This window comes from Danio rerio, chromosome 8 (assembly GCF_049306965.1).
Source record: "Danio rerio strain Tuebingen ecotype United States chromosome 8, GRCz12tu, whole genome shotgun sequence".
Classification (NCBI taxonomy): Eukaryota; Metazoa; Chordata; class Actinopteri; order Cypriniformes; family Danionidae; genus Danio; species Danio rerio.
The window spans coordinates 54,521,555-54,539,750 of record NC_133183.1 but is presented as its reverse complement, the minus strand read 5'-3'; the positions used below and the strand labels follow the sequence as shown (position 1 = coordinate 54,539,750).

The following is an 18,196-nucleotide window of genomic DNA, read 5'->3' as shown; positions in this document are numbered from 1 at the left end:
ATACAGTTGAAGTCAGAATTATTAGCCCCCCTGAGATATTAGCGCCCTTGTTTATTTTTTCCCCCAATTTCTGTTTAATGGAGGGAAGATTGTTTCAGCACATTTCTTAGCGTAAGTTTTAAAAACTAATTTCTAATAACTGATTTATTTTATCTTTGTCATGATGACAGTAAATAATATTTTACTAGATGTTTTTCAAGACACTTCTATACAGCTTAAAGAGACATTTAAAGGCTTCACTAGGTTAATTAGGTTAACTAGGCAGGTTAGGGTAATTAGCCAAGTTATTCTATATATATGGTTTGTTCTGCAGACTGTCTGAAAAAAAATTAGCTTAAAGGGGCTTATAATTTTGTCCCAAAAATGGTTTTTAAAATATTAAAAACTGCTTTTATTCTTGCCGAAATAAAACAAAAAAGACTTTCCCCAGAGATAAAAAATATTATCAGACATACTGTGAAAATTTCCTTGCTCTGTTAAAAGTCATTTGGGAAATGTTTAAAAAAGAAAATAAAAATCTAAAGGAGGCTAATATTTCTGACTTCAACTGTATATATATATATATATATATATATATATATATATATATATATATATATATATATATATATATATATATATATCATGGCAAAATTGCTAAGAATTTCACATATTTTAGATTTCATGCATTTTACTAAACATCCCAAAAATATCTAATATATGTATGTATTATGTATATATTATTATTATTACAAATATGCCTTCTAATAATGATCCTTTTTCACTTAGTCTCAGAGTCGCCTGCCACAACCTCATTCATCATCATTACTTCACCAACTTCATCCTCATCTTCATTATACTTAGTAGTTTTTCCTTGGCTGCTGAAGACCCAATCAAAACACATTCTGTCAGGAATGTTGTAAGTTCATATACCTCTATAGGAACCTTCAAAAATGCAAAACTGCAAAAATTAAAACAGTGATAGCGTAAAATAGTGTCCCTGCTAGCTGATGTTTTTAAGAACACAGTAGTTTCTGTTATTCCCAGACATCATTCCCATTGAGAATAACTGTTAAAGCATGATCTTGTTTACAACAAAAATTAAATCAAATAGAAGGTTGACATTTTGAAGCTTTTCTATTTCTACCCTAAAGTTATTGGGAATATTTTATATAAAGATAATGTCTATTTTTTTAGTTGTATTATAGGGTATATGCCGAGCTAGTGCTGTTCCCATGCTGATACACTTCCGGTGACCTGTTGTGAACTTTTTTCCATTTTATACGGTTCCTTATACAGCATCGATGTTGTAATGTCATTAAAATACATTCAGTTAAATAAACTTTAGCATTTATTTGGTTGCTCAAGCGTAAAACGAGACAAAAAGCTGTTTACTCGCACGTGCCCGTCAGAATCGGCATGCTAACGCAGAAGCTCCATTGAATATACTAGGGTAAAAAAATGCTCATATTATAAAGATATGGCGGGGGAAATGTAATTTAATGCAGTGCTTTTTGTACAATCTGAGACCCACTTTAAATCGGATATCACTCAGCTAGTGGAGATCGCTCATTTTTAAAGAAAACAGACCTTAAAAGCACCAGATTTTGCATTGGCATTCAATTCGCCGGAAGCGCTTAACCCAGGTTACTTGCAAATTAAAAGTCCTATTAGCATGCTTCGGCATATACCCCATTGAAATGCACATTACAGTTGTTACTTATAATTTGCCTGAATTCAGTAGCACAAATATAATTATATGAAAACTATACTGTAACCTGCTATTGCTGCCTTCAAACAAGTTAAGGCCATATAAATGATCTTGATGTAAATTAATGCATTTTGCTTGATTCATTGATGCTGATCATTTTTAAGTATATTTAAGAAAACCAGTTAATTTAAACATGGCTTTTTTAGGTTAGCATTTTTGCAAATTTACATTACCAAAACATACCAAAGACAATGGCTATACTCCTGATTGCTGTCTGTCTGTTCTGTGATAGATGCTGGGCTATGCTGACTACGTCTTTACCACAGTTTTCACTATTGAGATCATGTTGAAGGTAAACCATGGATCATTCCATACATAATAAAGTCCATATTGCCCCATATGTTTTGTAATATTCAGAGTGCATGTCCATTAGCGGGAGTCATCTGTTGCTAGCTGTTTTAAATGTTCTGAAAAGGAGTTGCTTGTATTCATATCCAAAAACTGTAGAACCTAGCTGTCTGAACTTTTAGTTCCAACAATAAATTCCTTTCTGTCACCATGGAGGCTAAAGCTAAAAGTCTAGTCTGTCCAGTTATATTTCTTGCAAACATTTTAATTCACTTTGTGGCTAAGAATGTGAACTTAATAGAAGCAGTGCAGGGGCTTAATCCCAAATGTGTACAGCTGCTTCATGTTGTTACCGCGATTTTCTGCTAAAATAAAATCAAGTACATCAGTAATATTTTTGCCTTTAAATTTAGTCATGGCAAACTGTACATTACATTTAGTCTGTTTATAAATAGAACATATGAAATAATGTTCTCTTAACTTAAAGTTTTTCAAATGAAATGAGTATAGTTTACACAAAATTTACTTTAAGTGAATTCTACTCATTTAAAAAGAGTTTTGAACTCAGTGTTGAAGTTAATGAGAAAATGAAGTTATTAAGTAAGGGTTGATTGAGCATTAACAATGTACACATGCTACTAACTAATTATCTCATTACTTCAACTTAAACTGAGTAAGTTCACAGTACGCATATATATTAGTTTTTAAGTGTCCTTGAGTTATTGGGTTTCAAAGTACTCAATTAGTTTGAGTTATCCTAATTTATTGGATTTTTCTGTGCTAAAATTGTTTTGTGTACTCAAATAGATTAAGGGTGCTTTCACACCTGTGAATCGATTCAGCTGTTCCGAAACAGAGATTACAATTGTTACATTGTTGCTCTTTGCTCTTGGTGCGGTTCGCTTTCACACTGCAAAGTTTCTAATCGGACCAAAAGAGCTAAAACAAGTCACGTGCGAGTAAACTGTCCTTACATTAGTCAGAGTGTCAGGGTTTATTTTGCAGTGTCCTGCTCAGCTGTCAGGAGAGGTGGTGGTTTGGTGGTGATTGACAAGGTGTGCGCGCGATTCGTCTGAGGAGAGATGCGGTGGGGAGGGGTGAGAAGGGTGCGCGATGATGCCTATTTGAGGACCGGGAGGGAGACGCGAGATTACGGGGAGATCATCACTCGTTTGCGGGCATCCAGAGACTCGCGAAACTTCCCGCCCTACTCATAATTCTCTCTTCATATAGCCGTAAGCCTATTACATATCCATAAAACACTGTGATATAACCGCGCTCGGATCGGATCACTTTCTCACTGCAATCGAACCGCTCCAGGGTTCGTTTCAATTGAGCCGAGACCAACTTATTCAAGCGATCTCGGAGCGATTACTTTGGCGCAGAACAGAGCGCGATTGCCCTGTTCATATATGCCAAACGAACTGCGCTAACTGGGCAAACGAGATACGTTCAAAAACAAAAGTGTAGGTGTGAAAGCACCCTAAGTTCATAGTACTCATTAGGATTAGTTTTTAAACCTAAATGGTTTGTTGCAATCAGTTTCCTTAACTGGTTTGAGTTACCTTAACTTATTGGGTTTTACAGTGTAGGCTAACTTACAGAAAGTGTTACTTGTTTTGTAATATGTCTGAAACTTGTGGGGGTTGAGGAGGGAGAGAAACATTGATTTCTTGTGGTCTTTAAATCTTTTTTGTATCTGGCAAAGGATTGCTGTGGAGTTGTCTCCTTGTGCTGGCCTTTCACTGGACCTTCTCTCCGAAGAACTGAAACAAATGGCCTTTGTTTTGCTCAAATTCCAGTTTACTCAAAAAAATGAGTCTGTCAATATAATATATTTTTTCTTCACTTTGTTATTGTGCTGCATTATTTCCCTGCACATATGTTCAGCTGTAGGTTCACTCTTTCCCAAAAGTAAGAAAAAAAAAATACTAGTGATGTAGTTAATGTAGGCAACTCAAGTTTTCACCCAGTTCCCGAATTGACAATGGCGAAAAAAACTTTTATCCCTGGCTAGGATACCATTACTAAAATATGTGTGCATTTAGTATACTTTTTTTTACACCCAAAATAAGAAAGTATACTTTCAGTCTACTTTTTTAGTACTTCACTGAAATGTACTTTAAGTAGTACTTGACCTTTACTTGTTTATTGACGTTTACCTAAACGGTTGTTTGTGTATTCTAAGTGTACTTGGTTTGTAATTGTCTTTATTTTTGCTTTTAATTGAGTGGCCTATTACATTTTTTTTCACATAATAGTACAAACTCATCCAGTTTCAGAGATGAGGCTTAACCCTCTTATTACAGGTCAAGAATGACCCAAAGACCATTAATAGCAGAAGGGGGGGATATATTTTAATTTCTTTTTAAAACAACCAAAATTTCATATTTTAATGAAGGATGTGAAAGAATTGAAAAACTCCACACTGATAGAGATTGTTTCTTCATGTAAAATTATTTTGAGGATTGACATTAAATTCAGCTGCTTTATTTTAGAGGTTTAATGAAGAAACGGGAACAGGAAACTTTGGTTGATAGGAGGGGGCATAAGACCATGCAAAAGCATAGGGTCTGGGTAAAGCTAGTGGAACAGAGCATCAGGGCAGAGATAGCCTCCGCTGAGGTGTTGGTGGAATAAAATAACATTTTCATTGGGCAGACGGAACTGGCTCTGGCATGTATAGGCTCTGGGACAGGCCTTTTGTGACTGAAGGAGCAGTGAACAACCTAGGTGCACAACCCAACATGGTGATCCCCATGACAGGCTGAGCCACTGGCAGAGGAGGCCTGTAGCCTCATTTGCGCTTGAGTGTGTGTGTTTGATTTTAAAATGATGGGACTTAAGAGCAAGAGTTTGAAATTAAAGAGTCTGAAGGAGTTAAATTATCTATATATGAAAACATCTTAGGTTGCCAGTGCTAAGCCAACCAATTTTAATGTGTGCATTAATGAACGTGTAACTTTGTGTTGCTCAGATGACTGTGTATGGAGCTTTCCTTCATCAAGGTTCCTTCTGCAGAAATGCCTTCAACCTTCTGGACCTTCTTGTCGTCAGTGTGTCCCTCACCTCTTTCTTTTTGAAGTAAGTATTTATTCATCACTCGCTTCATTCATTCATTTGTTCATTCATTTATTTATTTATTATTTTTCTACTTTCTGTAGTTCGAGTGCCATTTCTGTGGTGAAGATTCTTAGAGTTTTGCGAGTGCTTAGGCCTCTTCGAGCCATCAACAGGGCAAAGGGGCTCAAGGTACAACCTCACAAAATATTTCTCCTTGTCAATAACTCTGAGATGTACAAACAGAAATGTAGGATTAGTTTCCCTTCTTTATCTATAACACTTTTAATTGCTAGATAACTTCCAGAATTTAAGCTTGATGGTTTAATCTAAAACAATTTATGGATATTTTAGTTTATTTACATTTATTTATATATATATATATATATATATATATATATATATATATATATATATATATATATATATATATATATTATATATATATATATATATATATATATATATATATATATATATATATATTGATTGATTGATTGATTGACTGAAAATCTTATTTGCTTAAAAAATAATTTTACACTTGGTAAATAAAGTTTCTTTCAGAAAATTTGGGACAAAAAAGTCCTGATAAAAATTACATTTTGTCCCCCAGTCCCATTTAAATATGTAACGATGCAACATTTGTTTATTTAATTTGATTTCATTTCATTTGTAAGGCATCAGATTTATAATTCTGACCATTTTTAGATGGTGAGCTTTTTTCAGTTTTGTCATATAATGAAAATACACTCTTTAGTCCTGTTTTATTACAGGACTTTACAGGACCAGTTCATGATCTCTCTCACAGTTCAAGAACACGCCTTTGCATCTGAAAATGTGAGATGCAGCACTGGTTCTCCCTTGTTGCCATTTTCATGTCAACTTGGTGCACAGAAGCTCACAACATAGAATAAAGGAATCTCTAGAGTTATAGTTGTGGACACTGACAGTGAGCACTCTAGTGCATATGAACCTGAGATATTGAGATATTTTGAGTTGAAATGATGTTTTGTTGTTTATTTCTAGAGCAATATAGGGGAATATTCTGTTAAAGTAAAAAAAAAGTAAAAATAAAAGGGTATTAGGAGTAATAAAACCGTGTTTTGACATTTTTGACCTTCAAGTACCTGAGTGGTACCTGACATTGCACAAAAACGAATAATGCACTAAATTTGGATTGCGGCTGTAAAGACATCTGCCAGTATAAGATATGCTAGAGTAATTGCTATTGGTAGTTTATTTTACTGTGGAGCCCCCGATAAATGCAGGGAATAAGCTAAAGGAAAATAAGTGAATAATACCAAAACTCCTAATAATGGTAGTTACTGTACACTGGGTAACACTTTACTTCAATAGGGTGTTCATAAGACTCTTCATAAAACTTAACACATGATGAATATACTTGACATGTTATGCATGCTTATGACAAACGTCATAAAGTGTTGTTCAATCAGTTGTCATTTTAAATGCAAAGCTGACATTGTTTGACATCTCTTTGTTATGACAACTTGACATAATAAAATACAGCATTGCCTGTCATTGTCATGACAACTTGACATTATCTAGACAAGATACTCTAACTTGTCAAAAATCTCTCATAAACATGATTGCCATGATGTCATTCTAATTGTGATTATAAATATAATCATGTTTATTACAAGTTTCATTGTCTTGGTAATGTACAGTTGTCATGACAAAGACAAAACTGTCATGTCAGTTGACAGAACCATTCAAGTCATCTAAATGCTTTCAATAACTGTTGTCCCTCTATGTCTACAGAGCGTGATTCAGTGTGTATTTGTGGCCATCCGCACTATTGGCAACATCCTCATTGTCACCACTCTTCTCCAGTTCATGTTCGCTTGTATTGGTGTCCAGCTTTTTAAGGTACAGGAAGTCAACATGGAATTAAAATGAATGTATTTATTTTCTTTATGCATTTTGTGGTCTTATGTTTGCCCTTGAAATCATTTCAGGGAAAAGAACCTAGCCTTGGTTGTGCAGGCACTTGTTGATGTCAATCAAAAGCAAAATAGATACTTTAATAGTTTAAACAGTGTTTTAATACTGATTAATGTTATACTTCTTGCAGGGCCGGTTCTATAGATGCACAGATGAAGCGAAGCATACACCTGAAGAGTGCAAGTAAGTTGTGTGCTTATAACTTTTAACTTTAATAGACCTTTATATTGACGGTTACCTGTTAATACATAAATCTGTCATGAAACTCTGTGTACGTAGGCTGATAGGTCACCTAATCCTATGCTGCAATGCTGTGACGTGTTCTCAGAGACCGTCCTCCACCCCAGCTCCACCTCTGTTTAAATAAGCTATGAGGTTACATAGATTTTATGTTTGCTGAAGCAGTGTGTTACATACGCAGATGAAATGTCTGTAAATATACTGGCAATAACAAGCTTGGTATTGCTCTGCCATAATAATCAAAGCAGCAGCCACCAAGACCAAACACATCAGCATTGCCATAAACATATTTATTACCATATTAAATCTCTCAGAGAGTTGACATTCCCAACAGGCACATAACGTCATATGATGTAGGTTTTTGGTTATGTTTTGGTCGCGATGTCAGGGGATAATAAAACGTCATAATAAAACATCCATACAACATCAGTATAACATTAGTAGACGTTGATTTTTCATTATCCAGCACATTTTTACACAGCGGATGCCCTTCCAGACGCAACCCCTCTCTGGGAAACATCCACACACACTCATTCACACACACACTCAAACACTATAGACAAAGACAATAGCCTACCCAATTCACCTGTACCACATGTCTTTGGACTGTGGGGGAAACCGGAGCACCCGAAGCAGACCCACGCGAACGCAAGGAGAGCATGCAAACTCCACACAGACATGCCAACTGAGCCGAGGCTCGAACCAGCGACCTTCTTGCTGTGAGGCGACAGCACTACCTACTGCGCCACTGCGTCAACTTAAGTTGATCTTTAGTTGGTTTAAATTTGTGGCATTAACTAACCAAAATCCAACATGGTATTAACGTCATAATGTGATGTCCATACAATGTCAAAGTGTAACATCAGTAGACATCGATCTTTGATTGGTTTTAGGTTGTGGGATTAACCAACCAAAGTCCAACGTCTGCATGTCGTTGGACATTGATGTCTGTCTGACGTTGGGTTCTGACATTAACCCGATTTTCATTTCCAACCAAAATGCAACATCTGCCTGAAGTTGGACATTGACGTTTGTCTGACGTTAGGTTCTGACGTCAACCCGACTTTCATTTCCAAACAAAAAACAATGTCCTGACGGCGTTGGGATAAAACGTTAATCTGATGTCATGTTGACGTCCTATGCCTGTGTCCATGTTATTACCAGACATCCCAAGTCTTCTGGAAGTTGCGGTAGTATCCCTCAAATGCATAGACACTCCCGGATGCCCGCAATTGAATGATAATCTCTCGGAAATCGCGCGCTTCCTGCTCGGTCCTTAAATACGTTGCACAGCCCTCTCTTCACCGCATCCCTCGTAGCTCTTCAGGTACGTTGCACGCAACTCACCCCCACACTGCAAAAAATGCTTTTCTTACTTAGATTTTTTGTCCTGTTTTTAGTCCAAATATCTAAAAATTCCTAAATCAAGAAGAATTTTCTAAACAAGTAAAACATATTGTCTTGTTTTGAGAAATAATATGCCAATATTAAGTCAGTTTTTCCTTAAATCAAGCAAAATAATCTGCCAATGGGGTAAGCAAAATAATCTTACGTCAAAAGAAAAAACAAGATTAATTTGCTTACCCCATTGGCTGATTATTTTGCTTGTTTTAAGGAAAAGCTGACTTAATATTGGCATATTATTTCTCAAAACAAGGCAATATATTTTGCTTGTCTAAAAAATGCTTCTTGATATAAGAAATTTTAGATATTTAGACTAGAAACAAGACAAAAAATCTAAGTAAGAAAAGCATTTTTTGCAGTGTGGGGGTCTTGAGGTAACGTTATGTCGTGTCGCGCGCGCAACTCCCACCGCTCTTTATGCTCTTCGGGTACGTCTCACGGCCACACGCCCCCCTACCCCGAAACGTTGCTAACTCAACGCAACCCCCCCGCTCCCACTCTTAAAACACCCACTATCCCACTACCTCCCGCAAATCTACTCTGTATCCCCCGGAAATGACTTTTTCCAACCTGGGATGTCTGTTATTACTAGCCATTACTTTTCAATTTCTTTTTTCTTTTTTTAATAAAAAAAAATCTTGATCTTTCTATCATGTTGGACATTTTTTTAATTCTTTGACGGTTTAATTGCTTCTGTTGATCTTTTCATTTGCATGTCACTTTGGGTAAACAGGCTAAATCTATAACTGTAATTTTGTGTGTTTCAGGGGCACTTTTGTTGTGTTCAAAGATGGTGATATGAACCATCCAATGGTGAGGGAGAGAGTTTGGGAAAACAGCGAGTTTAACTTTGACAATGTTCTGATGGGCATGCTTGCGCTCTTCACTGTCTCTACATTTGAGGGCTGGCCACAGTAAGTGAGAAAAGTGCACTATTCAACAAAGTAACTGAATTTGAATCCTTGAAAATGCAACATCTTTTTAATTCACAGGCTCTTGTACAAAGCCATTGATGCCAATGCAGAGAACAGAGGACCCATCTATAACTACCGTGTAGAGATTTCCATCTTCTTCATCATCTACATTATCATCATTGCCTTCTTCATGATGAACATCTTTGTGGGTTTTGTCATTATCACATTTCGTGAACAAGGAGAGGCAGAGTTTAAAAACTGTGAACTAAATAAAAATCAGGTTAGTGAATACTGACATATATTTAAGTATTTAGGAATACAGTAGAACCTTTTTTCATCATCTAGTCTACTCGGTTGATTTTAGGGTGTTTTTTTTTCATTGTTGTTGCTCTTGTTCTCATGGTGTCTCTCTGCTCCTTTTGCTCGTAGCGTCAGTGCGTGTATTATGCACTGAAAGCTCAACCAATAAAGATTTACATTCCCAAAAACCCTTCCCAACTTAAATTTTGGAAGATCATAAATTCCTCTCAGTTCGAGTATATCATGTTTGTCCTCATTCTGCTCAACACACTCACGTTGGCTGTACAGGTACACACACATACACATTTAAGCATGCTATAATTTCAATGTCCTACATAACTACATCACTAAATTGATTACATTACTGTGATCCCACAGCATTATGAGCAATCCAAACTCTTCAACTCTGTGATGGACATACTGAACATGATCTTCACGACGCTCTTTACTGTTGAGATGATCATCAAACTCATGGCTCTGAGACCTTATGTGAGAGTTTCTTTTACTTTTAACTTTGATCAAGGGATATAATATGCAGTCTTAAAACATGTTCATGTTTACGTTTCTGTTTTTTCCTCTCTCCTTTTGCTCTCAACATCTTTGTCTTGGATTTGACAGCATTATTTTATAGATGCCTGGAATTCTTTTGATGCACTGATAGTGGTGGGCAGTTTGGTGGACATCATGATTGCAGAGCTGAGCGTATGTACTTATTCTGAAACTATTTCTCATGTATGAGAGAATCTCATCAATGCAAGTTTGTTTCATTAAAATGCATTATGCTTTGTTATCTTAAACACAGAAACTTACCATTTTTAATTTCAAATCTCTTCTGTTCATTTTCACTTCAAATCTCTGAAATATCCTGTTACTTCCCCAGGGTGGTGGAGGCCATGGTGAGGTAAGAATATGCCATAGTGATCTTGTTTAGCTGTGAAGATTTCAGCAAATAATTGCATCATTGGCCAGCACTATTCAATTAGATTTTTCTTTATCTTCATAGAGCATTTACAATGTGGATTGTCAAAGCAGCGTAGCATCAATTAAGAAAAGACAATAAAGGCTGGTAGGCAGGAGAGTAGGGAGCTGTTGTTGATATAGTCTTGCTTTCTACTGAATATCAGCTGTAAATAGCAAAAGAGAAATAAAGGAGAGGACTTACAGTTAAACAGATGTACTCAAAGGCACACTGTATGGGGTGGCCTATGTCGAGTGAGAATGGAAACGTGAAATTCTGAGTTCTTCATGTCGATCGATGCAGACTATTTGATAATTATAGTTAAGGGAATTGTGGTGAGGTGAAACAAGGGTCTTTAATTTGGGAACTTTATGTCTCAAGTACATGACTGCAGCTGTAAAAGCAGTGAGGCACTTAGGCTGCTGACTTTTCTTTTCCTATATTGTTTTTTGATTACTTTTAGTGAACAATGTTGAGGTCTATTTAAAGAATCGCAAGGCTATTGCACATATATAATAGTAGGATGTGACACAATTGCAGAGACCTGATGGGCAAAAAACAGAATAAAACAAAACAAAACAGAGATATGATCGCAAACTGTAAATTGTGGCCACTTGTGATCCATATACTGCACCCACAGCCGTTTTCAGTCATTTAAAACCATCATGTCCCTGTCAGAGCACCAATTCTGCGACATTTTTATCTATCTTGTGAATATTCCACAGCGATTTAGTCATTGATGACAGTGTTATAGTGTGTATTCAGCAACAGTTTTTTGCTTACAGTAGATAGATAATTGCTGGTAGAGTAAATCTGTTCATTCTAAAATACCCCTACTACTTATCTTGGGCTAACCTCAGGTTCCAGATTTGTTGTCAGATGTGTTGCACAGTCTATCTTTTACAAAGAACTGCATTAGGTTACTGCTTTAAAAAACAAATCACTTTCAATTTCAGATTTCTTGTTAACTGGGTATTTTTAATATTACATATTAATATTTGCTCTGTCTTCTCTATTTCTGTTTAAACAGGGAAAAGAAGGCGAAAGTGCCAAAGTATCCATCACTTTTTTCCGTCTTTTCCGTGTTATGCGACTGGTCAAGCTGCTCAGCAAGGGTGAAGGCATCCGTACACTCCTTTGGACTTTCGTTAAATCACTACAGGTGAGAAAGTTACAGAGGAACACACCCAGCAATGTATGCAGGGCAGAATTAGGCCAGTCTCCTCTACTCATGTGCATTGAAAAACGACCCGTCAAATTTTGGAAACACATTAAAATGAGTGACCCTAACTTTTATCATTTTAAAGCCCTCAAAACCCAAGAAATGGACTTTGAAAAAGCCCCCTGATTCAGATGGTCCTGAAGCTACAAACACAAACCAACACAAAGAATATGACTAACAGCAGGCAGCATCAGGACACAGACATGCTCATCCACAAAATTAAGTCCAATTAAATGATAAATACATGAAAAGAAGAGTTTCTGATTTACTGGAATGAAGCAGCAGCAAAACAAAGTAAACTTCAATGTTATTTAGACATAAATAGAGATTATACCACAGCAACCACAGTCTAAAGGCTGAATTATACTTCTGCGTCAAACGGCGGCGTATGCTACGGCGCTGACGCATAGCCCGTCGGCGTCGCTGACGTGCACCCCTCAAAAAATGTAACTACATGTCGCAACGACGTGTAGCGCAAGCTCTGTGATTGGTCGGCTTGGTAGCGCTGACGAGTCTGGGAGGGACCGAGAGCCGCGTGAATAGTGCGAGTCTGATGGAGCGATTGTTTACAAGTGGGGAGTCCCGTGAAGGAGCTCCGGATGGAAAGTTTTGTTTTGTGTTTACCTCATAGTTAAAGTTGTTGCACATCCGTCGGTTTCTGCCTTAAAATGAGCGAGTTTGAGCCACTTGTACATCCCGGAAGTGTTCAGGAAAAGCAAAACATCAGCGAAAAAACTCGACACAGAGGAACACTTACACCTCACTGCCAACTAGCGTTTCGGAAGTGTTAATGAAGACCAACAGAGACAGCGCGCAGGATTATAAATGCACAGCTACGCGCGTTGCATGCGCCGTGGGTCACGCCGGTCACTTGACGCAGAAGTATAAACCAGGCTTAACTTTGGAGAAGGGCCGATACAGACAGAACTGGCAACCTAGAGAGAGCCGCATCTGCCCACACTGGAGACGGAGGAACATTTCCTCACCCGCTGCACAAACTATTAGCACATCAGAAAAACATTCTATCCCAAACTACAGAGCATTTACCCACAATTCACTGAGTTAGATAATAAAACACAACTGCAATATTTACTAGGGGAAAAAACTGACTGTTGTATCCTAAAATGTTGAATGGTAAAATGTACAGTGTATGCTGATCTATTATTTTAATTTTTTATTTATTTGTATGAATAATATAATACATTGAATAATAATATAGTATATTGAATAATATAATATTTTATTTATATTTTATTTAATTATTGTATTAAATATATATTTGAATTTTTTTTACTACTATCTATAGTGTCTACTGTGTTTTTTTATTATATATGTATGTTACTTCTTTATGTAAACTTTAAAAATGCTTTGGCAATACATTTGTAAGATTTGTCATGCCAATAAAGCAATTATTGAATTGAATTGAATTGAATTTAATTTAATTAAGAACCAGAAAGCTTTATTAGTCACATTTGTTATCAGATCCATGCCCTAATACGTGGTTTGTCTGCACTTTGAAAAAAAACAAAACATGTTTGAGTCAAATTGTTTTTCTCTCTAAGATTTTATCTCTGGTTACCTTTAGGCTTTACCATACGTTGGCCTACTCATTGCGATGATCTTTTTTATTTATGGTGTGATTGGCATGCAGGTGAGTATTCTCTCTGTCATTTCATGGTCTACACTGGAGGAACGTTCTAAACTGAGTGGTTTAAACTCTCTTTTGCTGTTATTTCAGATATTTGGGAAGATAGCTATAGACGACGATACAGAGCTTAATCGGAACAACAATTTCCAAACCTTTTTCATGGCTGTGCTTTTGCTGTTCAGGTAAGAATGCCATCTTTAACTGTTTGATTTTTGAACCTAAGTTTGGATAATGATTTCTTTTTGGTTAGTTAAATGACTTCTCGTAAAAGTGTTTCGTTCTTTTTTTATACCCAGGTGTGCAACAGGTGAACAGTGGCAGCAGATCATGCTTGCAGCACTGCCGGGGCACCGGTGTGACCCAGAGTCTGATTTTGAGGCGGGGGAGGAGTTTACCTGCGGAAGCAACCTGGCATACCTCTATTTCATCAGTTTCTTTGCACTCTGTGCCTTTTTGGTAAGAGAAAGCAGTCAATTAAACTGGCAGTAGCTCACTCTTTTACAAAGATTTGCTTAAACATCTGAATCTTTTGAAAATCGCTGCAAAACTAAAAGTTATATGAATACAAAAGACTAAATGAGGCAAGGAAATACACTTAACAAAAATATAAACACAAGATTTTGTTTTGCTCCCATGGTCTCAAATATCAAATTAATTAAAATATTAACATCAAAAAACTTTTTCAATAAACAAAAAAAAAGGCTGCACTTTGACTGCAGTTTTCACCGTACCCAACTTGAGTTGCTCTTATTCAAATGCATCTAGCATGTGTTATGGACAAAGAGCACAACACATCAAAGAACACAACTTCATGTTATTCTCTGAATTAGTGTATATATATATATATATATATATATATATATATATATATATATATATATATATATATATATATATATTATATATATAAAACAGTGTGTTCCAGCTCTTGCCAATATCATGCTACTTTGTACAGCCATTGAAGATTGAGCCAACATTCCACAGACTTTATGCAAAGGTGATGTGTTGCACTGCGTGAGGAGAATGGTGGTCAAAATAGATACTGACTGGTTTTCTGAAATAGGCCCATTGAGTATAAAAAGTTTTTTAATTTTAGATTTTTTAATTCAGTTCATAAAAATGCAAGCAAAAACAAAAGTGTTGAGTGGATCCACAGTGAATGATTTTGAAAGGAAAGAAACACAGTTTTGAAAGTATCAAGTTTCTGGGAAAAAAAACCTTCAGAAATCCTTCACAGAAAATAAATATGTGTCTAACATTTGTTTTTTCCAATCTTTGTTTTCTCAGATTATTAACTTGTTCATTGCTGTCATCATGGATAACTTTGAGTATCTGACTAGAGACTGGACTGTGCTTGGCACTCATCACCTCGATGAGTTTAAACGAGTCTGGTCAGATTACGATCCAGAGGCCACGTAAGTCTGTCTATGACAATTTCACAACTTGAAAAAAGTATATCAATTCAATTTAGAAATACTGTTCCATCTTTTTGCAGGGGACGGATTAAACATTTAGATGTAGTTACCATGCTGCGCAGAATTCAGCCTCCACTGGGGTTTGGAAAACTCTGTCCACATCGAGTGGCCTGTAGGGTAAGGAGGATTTGTGGTTTAAATGTATAAAAAAAACAACAACAAAAAAAAACAACTAGACTTAAATTTTAGAGGATCCTTCCTTATACATAACCTATACATACATTCAGCTTTGTTTTCTTGTTTTGTTGTTGTTGTTTTTAAATGAAGTCTCTTACGCTCACCAAGGCTGCTTTCATCATTCATTCATTCATTCATTTTCTTGTCGTCTTAGTCCCTTTATTAATCTGGGGTCGCCACAGTGGAATGAACCGCCAACTTATCCAGCACATTTTTTACACAGCAGATGCCCTTCCAGCCGCAACCCATCTCTGGGAAACATCCACACACATTCACATACACACACACACACACACACACACACTCATACACTACGGACAATTTAGCCCATCCAATTCACCTGTAACGCATGTCTTGGACTGTGGGGGAAACCGGAGCACCCGGAGGAAACCCACGCGAACGCAAGGAGAACATGTAAACTCCACACAGAAACGCCAACTGAGCCGAGGATCGAACCAGCGACCTTCTTGCTGTGAGGCGACAGCACTACCTACTGCGCCACTGCGTTGCCCTGCTTTCATCAATAATATTTAAATATTTTTAAAATGAGATTCATCACTTGGTCCTTTCCTTATCTTATATAATGTAACATCTACAATACCTGGTTTGTCCCTTAATTGTAGTACTCTTGTTAATTTTGTCCTTGAATGTCTTTTTTAGAGATTATTTCCCTTTGTATAAACCAGGGGTGAACAACCCTGTTCCTGGAGATCAACCTTTCTGCAGATTTTAGTTGCAACCCATATTAAACACACCTGCCTGTAATTATCAAGTGCTGTTGAGGTCCTAATTAATTGATTCAGGTGTGTTTGATCAGGGTTTGAGCTGAAATCTTTAGGAAGGTCAATCTCCAGGAACAGGGCTGAGCACCCCTGGTATATAAACCATCGTTTTTCTGTTCATTGATGGTTTAATAAACAACTACCTAGCAGTGTCTAGACCAGGGGTGTCTGAACTTGATTGACTAAACTTTGCAGGACACCGGCCCTTTAGAACCGAGATTGAGCACCCCTGGTCTAGACAAACATCCTCATTTTAACAGAACATTCAACAGAATGTGCTAGCAAAGAGTAATACATGCATCTGTTACTTACTCTACATTTCTCTCTTTGTCATTGGCAGAGACTGGTTGCTATGAATGTTCCTCTCTATCCTGATGGCACTGTGTCCTTCAACGCCACCCTATTTGCTCTTGTCAGAACTTCACTCAAGATTAAAACAGATGGTAAAATTTCCATTCATTCATTCATTCATTCATCAAATCAAATCACTTTTATTGTCACATCATCAGCAGCACGTGTGCTGTAATGAGTAAAAAGCTTAGGTGCTGGCTTCAAAAGGTGCAAAATACAGACAGTGCAAAATACAACAACATTGCAAAATACAACAACATAATCCCAAAAAACAAGACAATATACAATTTACAATGTTGACAGTAATATGTAGAAGACAATGAGTAGGTGTACAAATAGTCTGATTGTTAGTGGAAAATTGTTATATGCAAAACTGTTTTAAGTACGGATTGGTTAAAGTGCAGGGCATGCTACATCTTTCATTCATTCATTCATTTAAATTATTAACAAAACACACACACACACACAATGAACTGAACTTCAGACTATTTTAACTTGTTATTAAAGGTTATTTATTGATTTCCATAAATACATTTTAGATCAGGGATCTTTGGCCCTGCTCATGGGGATTCACAGTCTTGTAAAGTGTATTATTTACAATCCGCTTTAGCACAACTGCTTGTGTATTTTAAACAGAGATTATCTTACTATTGGGAGATGAGAGTGTCTGTATTACTCACCATTATAACCTTGCAGGCAATCCCATAATGGCATCTTGTCACCTTCTCTTTTTAGCGGCATAGAGTCAGTTCTTTCTTTTAAAGAATCATAAAAAACTTGTTTATTTGCTTCAGGTGTGTTTAATTATGGTTTCAGCTAAGCTCTGCTTGATGGTTTGAAAACTTTTGTTCTAGATGAAAAGTTTGTCAGTGGCTGTGTCCGAAACCTCCTACTACTCAGTAGGTACTGCATTTGAATTTAAACGTACTACTCGGCCGTTAGAAAAGTACAATCTATACAGTATGAATGGAATTCGGGCGTACTACATCTGCCATTTTGTCATGGTCATGTGACCTACCTGCGCCAGTTGCGTCACTTTACTCCCATTCGTGAATTCGCTCGGGGGCATTATGGGATATCGCAGCATGCATGGGATGCGCACTCCAGAATCTCACCGGAAGTAGTAAGTCATCCAGGTACTTCTCGCATACTGATTTTTGAATTATATGAATTTGGACATACTACTCGGCTCGCATACTGATTTTAGCGTACTATATAGTTTGGTTTCGGACGCAGCCAGTGTGTCTTTAAAGGTGGCATTAAAAGGAAAACATATACATAGCCATAGTTAAATAATACAAATTCTGTAGATGGGAATGGCTGATACAGTCAGCTTCAAATGTAAACCTCATTATAGTAAAGACCATTGAAAAACAAGGAAATTAATACATAACACTGACTGTTATGTTGTAGTCAGGAATTTTAATATGCAGGCTATACCAGAATCACTTTAAGGGTATTCTATAGCCTTGGCTACACCCCCAACAGTGTTTGATTCTGAAGAAGGCAGCAACTATTGATTTTTTTCCATTACAACTCTTCACCACAAGCAGTAAGCCGTTATTTTATGCACTTCTTGACTGTTGAAGCCACTGTTTTCATATTACATTTCTTAGTGAGATATTTCATACATGCAGTTGAAATCAGAATTATTAGCCCCCCTGT

The 18,196-nt window shown here is 36.7% G+C and overlaps 2 protein-coding genes across 4 annotated transcripts in view; one reads left to right on the top strand and one right to left on the bottom strand.

The window, feature by feature from the left end:
* The window catches only part of grk5l (G protein-coupled receptor kinase 5 like), an 821,722-nt gene that overhangs the window by 595,650 nt on the left and 207,876 nt on the right, over positions 1–18,196 (bottom strand). The window lies entirely within an intron of this gene.
* Positions 1–18,196, top strand: part of cacna1fa (calcium channel, voltage-dependent, L type, alpha 1F subunit a) — a 67,187-nt gene that overhangs the window by 22,458 nt on the left and 26,533 nt on the right. Inside the window, exons 20-38 of one of the 3 annotated variants that reach the window (XM_021478483.3) lie at positions 769–898; positions 1,983–2,042; positions 5,016–5,122; positions 5,203–5,290; positions 6,878–6,985; positions 7,191–7,243; positions 9,472–9,618; positions 9,697–9,898; positions 10,048–10,206; positions 10,297–10,407; positions 10,537–10,620; positions 10,799–10,819; positions 11,907–12,038; positions 13,684–13,749; positions 13,837–13,928; positions 14,043–14,202; positions 15,034–15,161; positions 15,242–15,338; positions 16,521–16,623. In XM_021478483.3, coding sequence (XP_021334158.2) covers positions 769–898; positions 1,983–2,042; positions 5,016–5,122; positions 5,203–5,290; positions 6,878–6,985; positions 7,191–7,243; positions 9,472–9,618; positions 9,697–9,898; positions 10,048–10,206; positions 10,297–10,407; positions 10,537–10,620; positions 10,799–10,819; positions 11,907–12,038; positions 13,684–13,749; positions 13,837–13,928; positions 14,043–14,202; positions 15,034–15,161; positions 15,242–15,338; positions 16,521–16,623 — 2,048 coding nt within the window. Of the gene's footprint in view, positions 1–768; positions 899–1,982; positions 2,043–5,015; positions 5,123–5,202; positions 5,291–6,877; positions 6,986–7,190; positions 7,244–9,471; positions 9,619–9,696; positions 9,899–10,047; positions 10,207–10,296; positions 10,408–10,536; positions 10,621–10,798; positions 10,820–11,906; positions 12,039–12,183; positions 12,346–13,683; positions 13,750–13,836; positions 13,929–14,042; positions 14,203–15,033; positions 15,162–15,241; positions 15,339–16,520; positions 16,624–18,196 lie in introns of those variants that run through there. The other 2 variants (XM_073911111.1, XM_073911112.1) reach the window with 2 other exon arrangements.